Below are 15,169 nucleotides of genomic sequence, written 5' to 3' on the forward strand. Positions count from 1 at the left end.
TGTTCTGTGGGGTCCTAAATGGGAGGGAAATCCAAAAAAGAGGAGATACATATATACGTATAGCTGATTCACTTTGCCCTACAGTAGCAACTAACACAACACTGTAAAGCAACTATATTCCAATAAAAATTAATTTAAAAATATTAATTAGTAACCAGAATTTATATGTATATCCAAAGAAGGATATAATTCAGAGCAAAATTCAAAGACATAAACACCTAGGTAAAGCCTCTAAGATGTATAAATTTTGGCATATTCATGCAATGCGATGCTATGCAGCTGTGAAATGAACACTTTGTGTCTACATGCAATAATATGGATGGATTTCATAAACATAATATTGAGTGTAAGAAACTAGGCATAAAAGAATAATACTGGGGCTTCCTTGGTGGCACATTGTTGAGAGTCCGCCTGCCGATGCAGGGGACATGGGTTTGTGCCCCGGTCCGGGAGGATCCCACGTGCCGTGGAGCGGCTGGGCCTGTGCGCCATGGCCGCTGGGCCTGCGCGTCCGGAGCCTGTGCTCCGCAACGTGAGAGGCCACAACCGTGAGAGGCCCGCGTACTGCAAAAAAAAAAAAAAGAAACCAAGTCTCAGAAAGGTTGGTAACTTGCCAGTAGTTTGCTCTGGAGCCGTGGGAACCCCTTTCTACCCCTTTCTGCCCCACAAGCCCATACCGGGCCCTTGGCGGGCTTGCTCCATCCAGAGTGGGATCCAGGCCTGCAGGAGAGGCACCTAGCCTTTTGTGTCTCTCCTGATGTCATCAGATACTTTCTCCCTGGACCTGTAATGAGATATTCTAATTATTACCTCCCTGTAACCCTGGCTACAGACAAATCAGCTCCTTTTGATAAAGCCCCACCTCCCTTTTTCTTGAGCAAAATGAAGTGAGTTTTTGTTGCCTGAGACGGAAGTGCCTGTGGGAGACCCTGCCCACAGCTGATGTGGTGACAGCTACTATGCCCTGGGGGCTTGCCAGGCACCACTGGACTCTGAGCCCTTTACAAAGGGAACCAGTTCATGGGGTAAATATGGAACAATGTTATTTTTCTCACTAACTGTCCCCAGCTATACTCTGTCAAAGCCTCCTTTCCTGCTAGATACAGATATTTGAGAAGAGACAGTCCTACTAACAATGAAACCAGAACCATTTTTCATTTAAACACACACATTTTGATGCATATTATGTTTATGTTTGTAAATTATTTCTTTTCTTTTTTTTTTTTTTTTTTTGTGGTACGCGGGCCTCTCCCTGCCGTGGCCTCTCCCGTTGCGGAGCACAGGCTCTGGACGTGCAGGCCCAGCGGCCATGGCTCACGGGCCCAGCCGCTCCACGGCATGTGGGATCCTCCCGGACCGGGGCACGAACCCGTGTCCCCTGCATCGGCAGGCGGACTCTCAACCACTGCGCCACCAGGGAAGCCCAATTTTTTCTTTTTTGTTCCCTAAAATTGAAGGCCTGCAGGTGCACAAAATACTTATTTAGTCCTTAGCTTCCAAAACCTCAAGACACAATATACCCCTACATGACTAGTTCACTGTGCCAGGAGCCAGTTCTAGAATGTAATGTAATTTAATGTAAACACAAATGGGATAATTATTATGGAATGGTTTGGTATAGCTGGTCTATTTGACAACCCCTTTCTCTGCATGGTTTTCTCCCTCTATTTCTCAGTATGGGGACTTTCTTGTTGGAAAACTTCCTTCTTTAAAGAATTTTCCCCTGGAAACTGAGGATGCCTTTGTTTTTAATCTGTAGGACTTCCACATTCTAAAAGATTATTTGAACCTAACAAAGTACCCTGCCATTTAGCCATACCATGGAAAATGCTTTTTCTTTATCAATGCTTTTTGCAATAAAAATGAAAAGCAATACACCTTAAGCTTATACACTGCTGTTTGTCGATTCTATCTCAATACAACTGGAAAGAAAAAAATAATTAGATTTTTAAAAATCAGTCTTTTATCCAATTTCCAGTGAGCATTACTTTTAGGTTTAATTAATGCAAAATAAAACCAGGAACAGCTAAAATGTCACATGGTAAACTTTTTTTAAAGTTAATTAATTAATTAATTTTGGCTGCGTTGGGTCTTCGTTGCTGCACATGGGCTTTCTCTAGTTGCGGCGAGCGGGGGCTACTCTGTTGCGGTGCGCGGGGCTTCTCATTGCAGTGGCTTCTCTTATTGCGGAGCACAGGCTCTAGGCACACAGGCTTCAGTAGTTGTGGCACGTGGGCTCAGTAGTTGTGGCTCGCAGGCTCTAGAGCACAGGCTCAGTAGTTGTGGCACACAGGCTTGGTTGCTCCGCGGCATGTGCGATCTTCGCGGACCAGGGATCGAACCCGTGTCCCCTGCATTGGCAGGTGGATTCTTAACCGCTGCACCACCAGGGAAGTCCCTATGTGGGCGTTTTATCTCCAGCTTGTAGGAAGAAAAAGAAAGGTCAGCGTATCCTTATACATCTGCTATTTTTTTCAAGTGCCTTTAACTCAAAATAATCAATATGCAGAGCAGCATGTTTGAGGGCAAATCTGGTTTCTTTCAATAACTTCACCTTTGTGAATTTTCTTTTGTGGTCTCTATTTCTTGACAAGTCTAATTTTTTCCAGGTCATTTTTTTAAATCTCCAAGACATGATTCTTTTAAAGTTTACCATGTGAGGGACTTCTCTGGTGGCGCAGTGGTTAGGAATCCACCTGCCAATGCAGGATACACGGGTTCGAGCCGTGGCCCGCGAAGATCCCACATGCCACAGAGCAACCAAGCCTGTGTGCCACAACTACTGAGCCTGTGCTCTAGAGCCTGCGAGCCACAACTACTGAGCCCGTGCACGTAGAGCCAATGCTCCACAGCAAGAGAAGCCACCGCAATGAGAAGCCCGTGCACCGCAATGAAGAGTAGCCCCCCCTCACCTCAACTAGAGAAAACCCTCAGCAACAAAGACCCAAGGCAGCCAAAAATAAATAAATAAATTTATTTTTTTAAAACAACTCCATGTGTTTAGAAGATATACTAGGAGGAAAGAAACATCCTTATCACTAAAGATGAGGAGTAGAGGCACAAACAGACCTGGTTAAATTAACCCTTATATTCCTAGTTACATAATTTTCTATAATTTACTGTCATAGCACTGGCGTTTCTGTGGGCTGATGAAGGTCTGGAAATGTCTCTGCTGATTAAGTTCTCTTCTAACTGGTGGAGAGGGAAGGAAACGTCCTTACTGCTTTTAGGCAAATAGAGGGAGAGCAGAAAGCTTTTCTTGTATTGGCTTCTTCTTAATTGCTTTCAGCTGAAAATAATCCTTAATGCTAGGTGACTTAATTAGGGGTAGAGGGTGTGAATTCTGCTACCTTTTAGCACAAACAGAAAAATGACACTTTACATACATCTTCCCCGCCCCCCGCCCCAAACACGACTGTAGTCAGTCAGACTGGGAGTCTCGCTGCTGCTTGATTTCTGATAGGGCTGTTTAGGCCAGAGGCAGTCCCCACTGGAGAACCACAGCCTCAGAAAAGAGAGTCTTGAAATGGGGAGGGAGATGATGGAGTGTCTCCAACTAGAGAGGATGCTGGATCACTCAGAGCCCACACACAGAGAAACAGAAAGATGTACACTTTGAATGTATATTTTAAAACACTTGTAAACAAACACAAAGAGGGTTTGTTTTTATTTTTGTATTTTTGTTTTTACTGTGGAGCTATGATGCATTGTCTTTAAGCTGCCAGAAACGGCGTCTATCAAACCAAAGAAAGGGCTGAAAATGAGAGGCAGAGTAGATTACTGAATTCCCTTCTGGCCTGTGGCCCCTCCATCAGCGCTGAACACCAGGCTAGGGATTTATTTTCAGGGCTCAAAAGAGAGATCTGGGGGTGTCAGCCAAGAGCCAGGGACTCCACCAGGGGCCTAGATGGTCTCAGCCACCTGACCCTCAGCCCTTGCTCCCTCTTCCCTCCCCACTGACATATTGAGTGTCACACTTTTAAAAATAGCCCTGAGCAGTGAGGAGCCTGGATCTGAGCTCAGAAATGCAGGCCTCCCCTGAGGAGAGCTGCTTCAGGTGAATGTAATTGTAGCTTGCTGCTGACTTTCTACACAGAGCAAGAACATTCTCTCCACCAAAGTCGGCCCAGATTGGCTGATGTATTCACAGAGATGTGGGACTCTTTTAGCTAAGCACTGACTTCCTTCACCTCTTTAATCATCAGCCTCATTTATCTTCAGGAGGAATCCGATGACATTGCTTTTGCTGTTTTGCAAAACTCCCTTGAAATTTCCCAAGGATATTCGCGGTTTGCCTCGCTGTTAAGGACCAACCCAGTACCAAACAGCCTGTTCTAAGCCCCAGAGAGGTGGACGTGGCTGGAATGACTCTCCAGACCTCAGAAGGCCATCCTGGCTCGGGAACTGATGTGTTTGTCCTGCAGAGCCTACAAGGGGATGGAGAAGGCAGCACAGCAGGAAGGAGTGTCAGTGAGTTGGAGCAGACACAGGTCTTGGAAACTCCCCATCTCCCACCTCTACTTCCCATGGCCCCTGGGGGCTCTCAGGTATGTCTGCATTTCTGGGGAGTGCTCCTGGCCCCTTAAATTTTACCCCCGCTTTCCTGACTGTGAGTAAGTTCACCTGCATTGCTGCAGAGTTAAGAGGCTGTGTTTTTGTTAATTTCTTTCTTTCCCAGATGCATCCCTTTGGCCCCGCCCCATCACCTACCTGTCCTTACCCGTCTCTGTGCCCCAAAGAGTTGTTAACTCTGACAGTGATGACCTTTTACTGCATGCAGTCTATGTGCTTGGGAGGGATTAGTGTTGATGACGAAACTGAGGCTCAGTGGGGTTAAGGTCACACAGCTAAGTCGATAGGAGAGCTGAGATGGCAGGTGTTTCTATTGATATGATACTGAGAAGAGGGGTCAGGATCCTGCAGGTGAATGACTTAGCAGACCACCTGGCACATATAGATTCTAAGCCTGTGCCATCTAGCCTAGTGGCAGGGCAGGGTCATAACTGTAACCACCCGCAGCTCTGAGGAAGTTGGAGGGAATGTACTGATTTGGCCTTCCTCACAGACCCCACCTATGGGCCAGTGAAGAGAAAACCTTGACTAAGTCAGTCGCATCTGGTAAATTGAGTGGGCTACAAAAATTGAACCGTGGCTTTAGGCAATCATCAGTAGATCTAGATCTGCCTCCCCATCTTTTCCGCCAGGCAGGTGTGTGAGCTTCCTTTGGGCTCCCAGCAATGGGGAGGGGTCCGTGTTCTTGTGCCCCTCTGGCTGCTCTGGTCTCAGCAGCAGTGCCAGGCTGAGCTCAGCAGGGGGAAAGGCTTGCGTCCGTCCATGGGCCTTGTTCACCGGAGCACTGCGTCATGGTCACTTTGCCCCCTGTGGACCCCTCTGCCTCTGTCCCATTCTGTCTGGACCCTGGCTTGCTGGCTCCATCCTGGCCCTCCACCACGGGGTCACCTTGCCTGGCCCCCGTAGGTCCCACTTCATAGCTGTGGCTGTCAACCCAGTGTCCACCACCCAAGGTACCTGAGGGCAGCTGGGCAGATGACCAGTCCCCCCAAGATTCATCCCCTTGACCAGACGGACTGCCCCATAGAAGCACCAGGGCCCCTGCCGGTGACCCCTCTCAGAGTCACAGGTGAAGAGTGGTGGTTCCTCTCCCCGTCTCTGCCCCACACCTTCCCACCCTTCCTGTAGTCCCCTGTCCCCCAGTGGGGAAGTCCCTGTGGTCCAGTAGGCCAGGCCTGCTCCTGATGTGCTGCAGGGGGAGATGCACCAGCTACAGCCCTGCTGGGAGGTCAGGGGCCTGCACCCCCTGCCCCTCCCTGGCATCAGAGGCCTCCTGAATCAGAGGTGGCCCCTCAAAGCTGTGAGAGCCATTGAAACACAGGGGTTCGGTATTTGTAAGAGTGCCGTCCTCCTTAGAGTAGTTGAGAGCGTGGCCTGTGAAATCAGACCAGGGCTTCCATAACTTTCTTTGTCAGTTGCCAACCTTGTGACCTCAGACCAGTTCCTTAACCTCTCAGACTTCACCTCTCAGTTTCTCCACCTCTGGGGCAAAATCATGTCAGGTGTAGATAGTAGAGTGTTTGGAGCACAGGAAGCTGGAACCATGCTGACTGCTGTCGTCGTTGTTGTTGTGACGTTACAATTCTTTCTCCCCTCTGCCCTGTCATCCCCATGCCTGACATGGCTCAGGAATGAGGCTGTGCCCTTGTCTTGTTTCAGCTGCTTGAGGGAAGAGCAGGAAGGCCACAGGGCTGGGACAGAGGCAACCACACAAAGACACTGTGCTCAACCTTAATATTTTCCTTTTTATGTGTGTAAAAGTCATTTCAAAAAATGTCTGGAAACATAAAGGAAAAACCCATTGTAATCATATTAACTCAATACAATAACTATTCCCTTTCAGTCCTTTTTCTCCTTAGATAATGTTGATATAGTTGTGCTTATAATACTTATACCAGATCTATGTCCAGGTTTTTTGTCTTAACCTAAAATTACAGCCATGAATGTTTTCTTGGTTGATAATTAAACTTCATAATTGTCACTTCAGTGGCAGAATAATATTCCATTGTGTGCCTGTACTATAATTTGTTAAGATTTATGGTGAAATGTCGGAGGTTATAGGTGCTTTATTTTTGCAAATTTCCATGGAATTTCTCAGAAGCTTGTCAGTTGGTTCTTCCCTAAGACCGGTATGAAATACCTGAACAAGATAAGAAGAATCACAGTCAGCTCTGCAAGAGGGGGTGTAATATTAGGGAATGTATGTATGTGGGGGGAACGTGTATGATTGGGGAGGATGTGTCTGCATTCGGTGACAGAGGAATCCTCCATATGGCAAATTTTGAGAGACCCACAAGGACCCACCAATCTTCAAATAGTCTCTCATCTGCCCTCCATTTTGGTCCTTGAAGGGTGTCCCTCCAGGACCACCCTGTAGATTACGTCTTCATCTTTCTAGGACCCCTTGGAGGCTGGCATTACTGGGTAGCATATCGTCATCCAGCAACAATTCAGCAAAAATGAGTTTACCGGATTAGTTTTCAGAGTTACCATTTCCTGCACTGTATTCTTAGGCAACTCTTCCTGTGGCTTGTTACATGTCTTCCATCTCAGGAAGACCAGGAACCACAACTGAGGCACATATTCATTCCTTGAACAAATATTTATCAAGGTCCCGCTGTGCCCCCGGTATTGTTCTAGGAGTGGAAGACAGAGCACTGAGCAGGTCAGACAGGATCCAGTCCTCTTGAAACTTACATTCTAATGGGGGAGACAGACAGTAAATAAATACATGACTGTTTCTATGTCAAAGCTACTGGAACTAAACATGTGATAGAGGGTGACTTTCAGCAGGGAGGGGACAGGAGGTAGGATGGTGACATCGGAACCAAGATCTGAACCATAAGAAGACCGGTGGGAAAATGTTCCCCAGAGAGCAAATTCTAAGTGCAAAGGCCCTGAGGTGGGCACAAGGCTGGTCTGTTCTGGAAACAGAGAGAAGACCAGTGTGTCTGGAGAGCAGAGAGCAGGGGAAGAGAGGAAGCAGTCAAAGCCTTATGCTGACCCAGTGCAGCAGGAGGCAGCTTTGGGGTTGTTCTGAGGCATCAGGCGGGAGCCACTGGAAGCTTCTAATCTGAGGGTGGACTTTATCTGATTTATGTTTTACACCGACCACTGCGGCTGGTCTGTGGAATGGACTGTCTGAGGGGAAACAGGGAGGCAAGTGAAGAGGCTCTGGCTGTGGTCCAGGAGGAAATGGAGGCGGCTTAAATACAAGTGGACAGATTCTGGAGTTTTCTGGAGGCAGAACTTCTATCTTGCTGATAGATTGGATATGGAATGAGAACACAGGGACGCCTCCTAGGTTTTTGCCTTAATAACTGGGAGTCATCTAGGGAACCCCAAGGTAGGGTTCCCCAAATGGGTTGGGATGGAGGAGACTGGAGGTTTCTGTGTTGGGCATTTTAAATTTGAGGTGCTTGATATACGCATATCCGAGCAGAGATGTCAGGTGGGCAGATGCAAACGCAAGTCTGGAACTTGGGAGATAGCAGAATATAGAATGAAGCAGAATATAGATGGTTGTTGAAGCCATGAAGCTGGATGAGGTCTCCCAAAAATGGGGGGGTGGGGCGGACAGAAGGGAAGAAGCAGAAGCCTATGCCCTTCTGCTCCCCACCTTCTAGACGCCTGGTGGAGACAGAAGAGCCACCAAAGAAGACTGAGAAGGAATCGCCAATGAGGTTGGAAGAAACCAAGGAAGCCAAAAGACTTTGTCTATAAACGACCCATAGTTTTATCAGAGTGGGTTGTCAGTAAATATCTTCAGGAAGCCCAAGCTTTGTGGCGGCTTGTTAGTGTCTTTGCAGCCTCTGGTGCACACCTGGAACGTTGAGTGACAGGTGGCTGGCTGGCTGACTGCAGGCCTCAGAGCCCACGCGGCTTCCCATTATCTCTGACATCAAGGCTGATACCTCTGCCTGACTCCAGAGGCCTGACGAAATCGGACCCCACCCCAGCTGCCCACCCTATGGCCCGGCGCCCACCCTTCCCTCCTGGCGGGACTTGCCGTACTCTGTGCCGCCTACATGGTGTAAGACAAGCTCATTCCCACCTCTTCACCTGGATTCTGCTGCTTCCCTTCCTGGAATGCCCTCCCTTCCTGCTGCCTTTCCTAGCCTGGCCCACATTTCAGGCCCAGCTCAAAGCTCAGTTCCCCAGTCTCTCCCCATCTGCCCTCTACTTTTGTACTTGATGGATTTCCCTCAGGACCACCCCTGTGCATTACATCTTTTCACCTCAGGTTACTGAAGCCCACTGTACATCTTCTGCCCCACCCTCCATATCTAAACCATCATACTGTGATGGTTCTACCCCGAAATTCATCTTTTTTTTTTTTTTTGGCTACGTTGGGTCTTCGTTGCTGCGCACGGGCTTTCTCTGGTTGCGGCGAGCAGGGGCTACTCTTCGTTGCAGTGAGCAGGCTTCTCACTGCAGTGGCTTCTCTTGTTGCAGAGCACGGGCTCTAGGCGCGCGGCCTTCAGTAGTTGCAGTGTGCGGGTTCTAGGGCTCAGGGGCTTCAGTAGTTGTGGCTCATGGGCTCAGTAGTTGTAGCTTGTGGGCTCTAGAGTGCAGGTTCAGTAGTTGTGGTGCACGGGCTTAGTTGCTCCACAGCATGTGGAATCTTCCCAGACCAGGGCTTGAACCCGTGTCCCCTGCATTGGCAGGCGTATTCTTAAGCACTGCATCGCCAGAGAAGTCCCCCGAAATACGTCTTGAATCCAATCGCTTCTCTCCATCCCTGCCACTCACCCTGGCCAGAGTCACCACGGGTTTCCCATCCGAACCACTACAACTCATCTTCCCACCCCCAGGGAGAGTGGAGAAGTGCCGAGGACAGGAGGCTGGGATTGTCAGATGAGCCCAGATGTGACATCACACTAGCTCTGGGTCACCAGGTAAAAATCAATCAGACCTAGTCATTCCAGTCGTAGTTATCTTCCCAAGAGAAATGAAGACTCATATTTATGCAAACACCTGTATATGTGTATTTATAACAGCTTTATTCATAATTGCTGAAAACTGGAAACACCTTTATCCTTTAACTGACAAATGAATAAACAAATTGTAATTTTTACAATGGAAAACTACACAGCAGTGAAAAAGAAAGAACTCATACAACAACACAGATAAATCTCAAAAACTTTACACCAAACAAAAGAAGTCACCACAAAAGATTGAACAGTATGACTCCACTTACGTGAAGCTCTAGAAAAGACCCATCTAATTGACAGCAACAGAAAGCAGATCAGTGGTTCCCTGAGGCCCAGGGAGAAGTGGAAGTGTTGACCAAAAGGGCTATGAGGCAAATTTGGGGAGCGAAGGAATTGATCTCCGTCTTGATTGTGGCAGTGGTTGCACATTTGTATATAGTCAAAACCCATCAAATGGATACACTTTATTGTGTTAAATTATACCTCAGTAGAGTTGATTTTTAAAGTAAAAAAAATAAGTCAATTCACCAAATGATGAGTTTGCCAGAAGTGCAATCATTCTACTGGGCCGTCTGCCAAGATGCCCTCATGTGGCTTTTACTGAGCTGGGCCCTCAGGCTCCAGCAACCCCAGCCCAGCAGTTCTCACTGTTGGTTCACTCAGCCCCACCATCGCCCACAGGCCCACAGCTCTCCTAACTTCCAGGGCCCCTCAGGCAGTCTTGCGGAGTTTCCATGAGTCTGCCCAGGCCTCTTCCCTCTACTCTCTGGGAGCCAAAGGGCACATCTGTGAGGCTGCATCTCCCAGAGGTCAGACGTGCTCTCCTCTCTGGATCCCAAGAGTTTCTTGCTGTTACGCCAGCTGTCGGATGGTGGAGGTGGGGCAAGGATAAATGACTGCCTATGTATTTTTCCATATCTGTTATTTACAGGAAAGCTGAGGCCTAGAGAAATTTAGAAGCCAAAATTTATCTTCTGTTTCTCTTTGTATTTTGAAGACGGTCTCCTTCCTCAGGGCAGCAGAGGCCAGGGGCCAGTTTGAGGGAAGAAAGGACCAAAAGGATTTTAGGGAAAAAAAAAAAAAACCATACAGGTTAAAATGTTCACATTTCATCCTTTTTTTTTTTTTTTAAACTCTTTGTTAAGTCTTTGATTCCCAGAAGAGACTCACGAAAGAGTTCCTTACATATAAGAAATCTCTGTTCAGAGTCAGTCTGTCCAGAATTAGAGCCGGTGCTGGGCACTTCCTGAGTGCTCAGTGAATGTTCTCCACCTACGTCACATCAGCTGTCCCCTCCACTGAGCAATGCCACCTGCTGCTGGCACTTGGCGCCCTGCGGGCTCCATGGCCAGGTGACTCCTGCCCTACCTGGTCTCTGCCCATATCCGGCCTTGAGGCCAGCGGGAAGCCCTTCCATCTCTGTAAACTGACCAGACAGAAAGGCAGTGTCTGCCTGTGTAGACTTAGCCTGACCTAAACACAGATGGATGGGACTGCTCTGGCCAGGTGACCAGAGGCCATGAAGAAACGAATGGAGCCTGCAACCTTGCTTCCCATCGTTTCCCTCTGACACTCACAGGCCCTGCTCCGGATTCCTCCTCCTCCTCCACAGACATGCATGTTTATCCTTCCTGGGTACCGTCCCCTCAGACCCAGAGTGATAGCTAGAGAAGCTGAGGCAGAGTCTGCATGGAACTGGCGGCCCTGGGAGACTGCAGGGCATTTGGGCAGGACGAGACCAGCGACCACTCCCGGCTGGTGAAGAGCGAGAGGCATTTATTTATCAGGGGGCTTTTGCAGGCCACGGCTTGCACCGGGGAGCCACCCTGGGCTGATGAAGGAGGCATGCCTGCCTTCCAGCTCACCCAAACCACACAGGGCCTATGGCCACCTGTTCTGCCTGTAGGAGTAGGATTTGCTCTCGTTCTTAAATATTCTCTGCTCATGAGTCACCACTGTCAACAGAAGAATCATCATGATTCCTACACTTGACATCTGGTACCTTATTTAATATCCTTTCTGAGTCTTCATACCCTTGCTCATGCTGTTTCGCCAGACAGAAATGCTCTTTCCTGGGTCCTTATCCTTCCTTCGAGGGCAAGTTCAAGTTTTTCCTATTCCAGGCAGCCTCTTCTGACTTTCCCAGCCCTGGGTGGCTGTGATCCCCAAGCAGCATATATGTATACCTCTCCTCATATGTGGCATGATCATCCTGAGACCATTTGTATGACCTTCCTGTCTCACCCAACCTACGTTGTGAGCTCCTTGGGCAGATGACATCTTGGCGTCTGAGGTTGCCGTACTGTGGATCATAGCACTTGTATTGAATCCATCGCTAACTAAGGGCCGGCCATGTGCTATGACTTTATCTCATTTAGTCTTCACAACCACCCTATGAGGTAGGAATTATTTTGCTTCCCACTTTTCAGATGCAGAAACTCAGGCTTAGAGGGATAAACTTACCCAAGTTCATGCAGCTAACATGTGGCAAAACAAGCGTTCAAATCCAGGTCTGTGAAACTTCAACATCTAGACCTTGAACTAACTGGACAATGTCATCCTCACAGAGGTGACTGGTGACAAAGAGCAAACTCAGTGTACAGAAAGCTCCAGGCAGTCTTACTATGTGTGAGACAGAGTCAGGACGATAAAACCTATCATCCAGTTGAAACCAGAGGCACAAGTTTTAGTAGCAGAAACCTCACAAGATTGAGAAATGTTGAGCTTTGAGAATACAAAGCACTGAGTAGGACTTTAACATCTGCTTATAAAGATAAAGAAGGGCAGGATCTGTTGACAACTTTAGGAACATAAATACTACCTACATTGGAATAAAGAGCCTTTCTTGTCATATTTATCCTTTTTGTTTGTTTGTTTGTTTTGTTTCTGCGGTACGCGGGCCTCTCACTGTTGTGGCCCCTCCCGTTGCGGAGCACAGGCTCTGGACGTGCCAGGCTCAGCGGCCATGGCTTACGGGCCGAGCTGCTCCGCAGCATGTGGGATCCTCCCCGACCGGGGCACGAACCCGTGTCCCCTGCATCGGCAGGCGGACTCTCAACCACTGCGCCACCAGGGAAACCCATATTTATCCTTATTTTATATCTTGTCATCATGAAATAGTCACGTCTAATCTGTTGACCGGAAGTTCTGAGACATCTTGACATATTAACTTCAAAGGTTGATTTTATTTTTTTATCTTCCGTTACTTGGAGGGTATAATATTTGCTTTACTTTATGTTGTCAAAACTGTGTTTACTCACTGTATGTTTTTTTAATTGAAGTATAGTTGATTTACAATGTTGTGTTAGTTTCTGGTGTACAGCAAAGTGATTCAGTTATACATGCATACATTCTTTTTCATATTCTTTTCCATTATGGTCTATTACAGGATATTGAGTATAGTTCCCTGTGCTATACAGCAGGACCTTGTTGTTTACCTATTTTATATACAATAGTTTGTATCTCTTAATCCCAAACTCCTAATTTATCCCTCCCCTACCCCCTTTTCCCTTTAAGGTAATCATAAGTTTGTTTTCTATGTCTGTGTTACTCATTATATGTTTGTTTTAGGAAATTGAGCTTTATCAATGAACACAGGAACATAAAGAGACATTTAAAAAACGTAATGGAGAATCTTGATTTTCCAGGGCAGTAGCGTCTCCCAAAAGGCTGAGTGTATGAGGGTTAAAGTCAGAAGTTCTGGGACAGACTGATTTGCATCACAGCCCTGTCACTTACTATGGTGACTCTGAGGAAGTGGCTTACCCTCCCCATGTCTCAATTATTCTTTAAAATGAGATAATAATAGTATCTACTTCACAGGTAATACAAGATATGACGAATAGTCCCCGTCACTTTGTAAACATTCAATAGATGGTAGCCACTTTGCTCCTGTCGGCATCTGTGTGATGGTCCAGTGGTGAATGTGCCATAACTAACCGTCTTCTTACTGGTGGGCGTTAGGTGTTTCCAGTTGATGAACAAGACCAGCAATGTTCCTGCCCTGAAAAGGGTTACGGTCTGGTGGAACGAGGCAAAAAGATGAACATGATAAATCAATATATGATATATTAAGTTAGATTGGGTCTAATTTAACTTAATTAATAACCAGAGAAACACAGAAGCAAGTAAGTGGTTGAAAGGCACACATGTTATAAAGGGTGGTCAGGGCAGGCCTGCTGGAGAAAATGACACTTGAGCAGAGCCACGAGAGAGCAGAAGGAGCCAGCTAAGCACAGAGCAGAAAGTCAAAGGCTTCGGGCCAGGGAACGGCAAGCGCAAAAATCCCTGATGTGGAAAAGGATTTACCATGTTCGGGGCATGGAGGGCCATGAGACAGACCCTGATATTTAAGGAAACTTAATATATGATAAAATTGGCACCACGGATCAATAGGAAAAGAACACACTGTTTAATAGATGACATGTGGCTACAAGTGGCTCACTATATAGGGGGAAATAAAGCAGCATCTCCACTTCACAAGCTGAACTGTGTTCAAGGGGAGGAGTAGGATGTGAGAAGCCATGGCAAGAAGTAAAAGCCACCAGAAGCTATGGGAGGGTTCTAGCCAGGGCTGTCGAATAATCTAGTTATGCTTTTAGGAGATTCTCTAGAGAATGGCTTATAACAAGGCAAAAGTGCAAGCAGGAGGACCAGTTAGGCTAATGCCATAGCTGAGATGAGGGAGATGATGACTCAGGCTGGAGCAGTGGCAGTGACTCCAGGGAAAAGCAGGAGGGAAAATAATTTCACTTGAGTGCAGAGGGCTGAGGACATGGCCTGTTATCATCCTTGGTGCCCATGAGCCCCGAGTTTGCCTTCTTGATTGTTACTTCCCTGAACCCACAAATCCTTTCCCATTCTCTCCCCGAAGAAAGGCAATCTTTATTCAACGTTCTCAGTGCTTTCCAATATAATAGCTGCAGTGAAATTTCATTTTTGTTTTAATTTCTCTGATTACCAATGATTTTGAGCATCTCCTCAAATGCTTGTTAGTTTTTTGGGTTTCCCCTCCTATATATTGCAGGTTCAAATCTTTGGTTCACTTTTGTGTTGGCATGGCCATCTTTTTCTTGTGGAATATGTAAGAATTCTTCCTATATACTAGACATTAATCCTTTTGTGATTTGCAAATGTGATGCGAATGTCTTCTGTTATTCTGTCGGCTATTAACTGTTTCTCTGTGTTCTTAGTTGACAGAAACCCTTAATTCTTATGTAATCAAATTTAGAAATTTTTTTCCTTGTGGTTTGTGGATTCAAAATGATGTTTAAGAAATCCTCATCCCCAAGACCACAAATAGACTCTCCTATGTTATCTTCTGCCAACTTCATAGTTTTCCCTTTCTTATGTTCACCCCATTTACAGCCCATCTTTTTATATGGGGACAGGTGAGGATGCTGTTTTATTTTACATTATACACTGAGCCACTCATGACCATATCACCTCTTAAACAATCTGTTCTTTTTCTATTGATTTGTGGTGCCAATTTTCTCATATGTTAAGTTCCCTTAAATATCGGGGTCTATCTCTGCCCCCTCTACTTTGTTCCATTGGTCCTATTCTTGCACCAACACCCTACTGCTTGTGTTAGTGTGACTTTGTAGTTTATTTTAGTATCAGGCAGGGTAAGACTCTCCTCTTTACTGTTATTTTTTAAGAGC

The 15,169-nt window shown here is 46.7% G+C and overlaps 1 protein-coding gene across 1 annotated transcript in view; it reads left to right on the forward strand.

The window, feature by feature from the left end:
- Nucleotides 1-4,364: 4,364 nt before the first annotated feature.
- Nucleotides 4,365-15,169, forward strand: part of PLA2G4E (phospholipase A2 group IVE) — a 61,086-nt gene continuing 50,281 nt past the window's right edge. The window contains exon 1 of the mRNA XM_007460198.1: nucleotides 4,365-4,547. Within this exon, the coding sequence (XP_007460260.1) occupies nucleotides 4,365-4,547 (183 nt within the window). The remainder of the gene's footprint in view (nucleotides 4,548-15,169) is intronic.

This window comes from Lipotes vexillifer, unplaced genomic scaffold (assembly GCF_000442215.2).
Source record: "Lipotes vexillifer unplaced genomic scaffold, Lipotes_vexillifer_v1.1 scaffold408, whole genome shotgun sequence".
Classification (NCBI taxonomy): domain Eukaryota; kingdom Metazoa; phylum Chordata; class Mammalia; order Artiodactyla; family Lipotidae; genus Lipotes; species Lipotes vexillifer.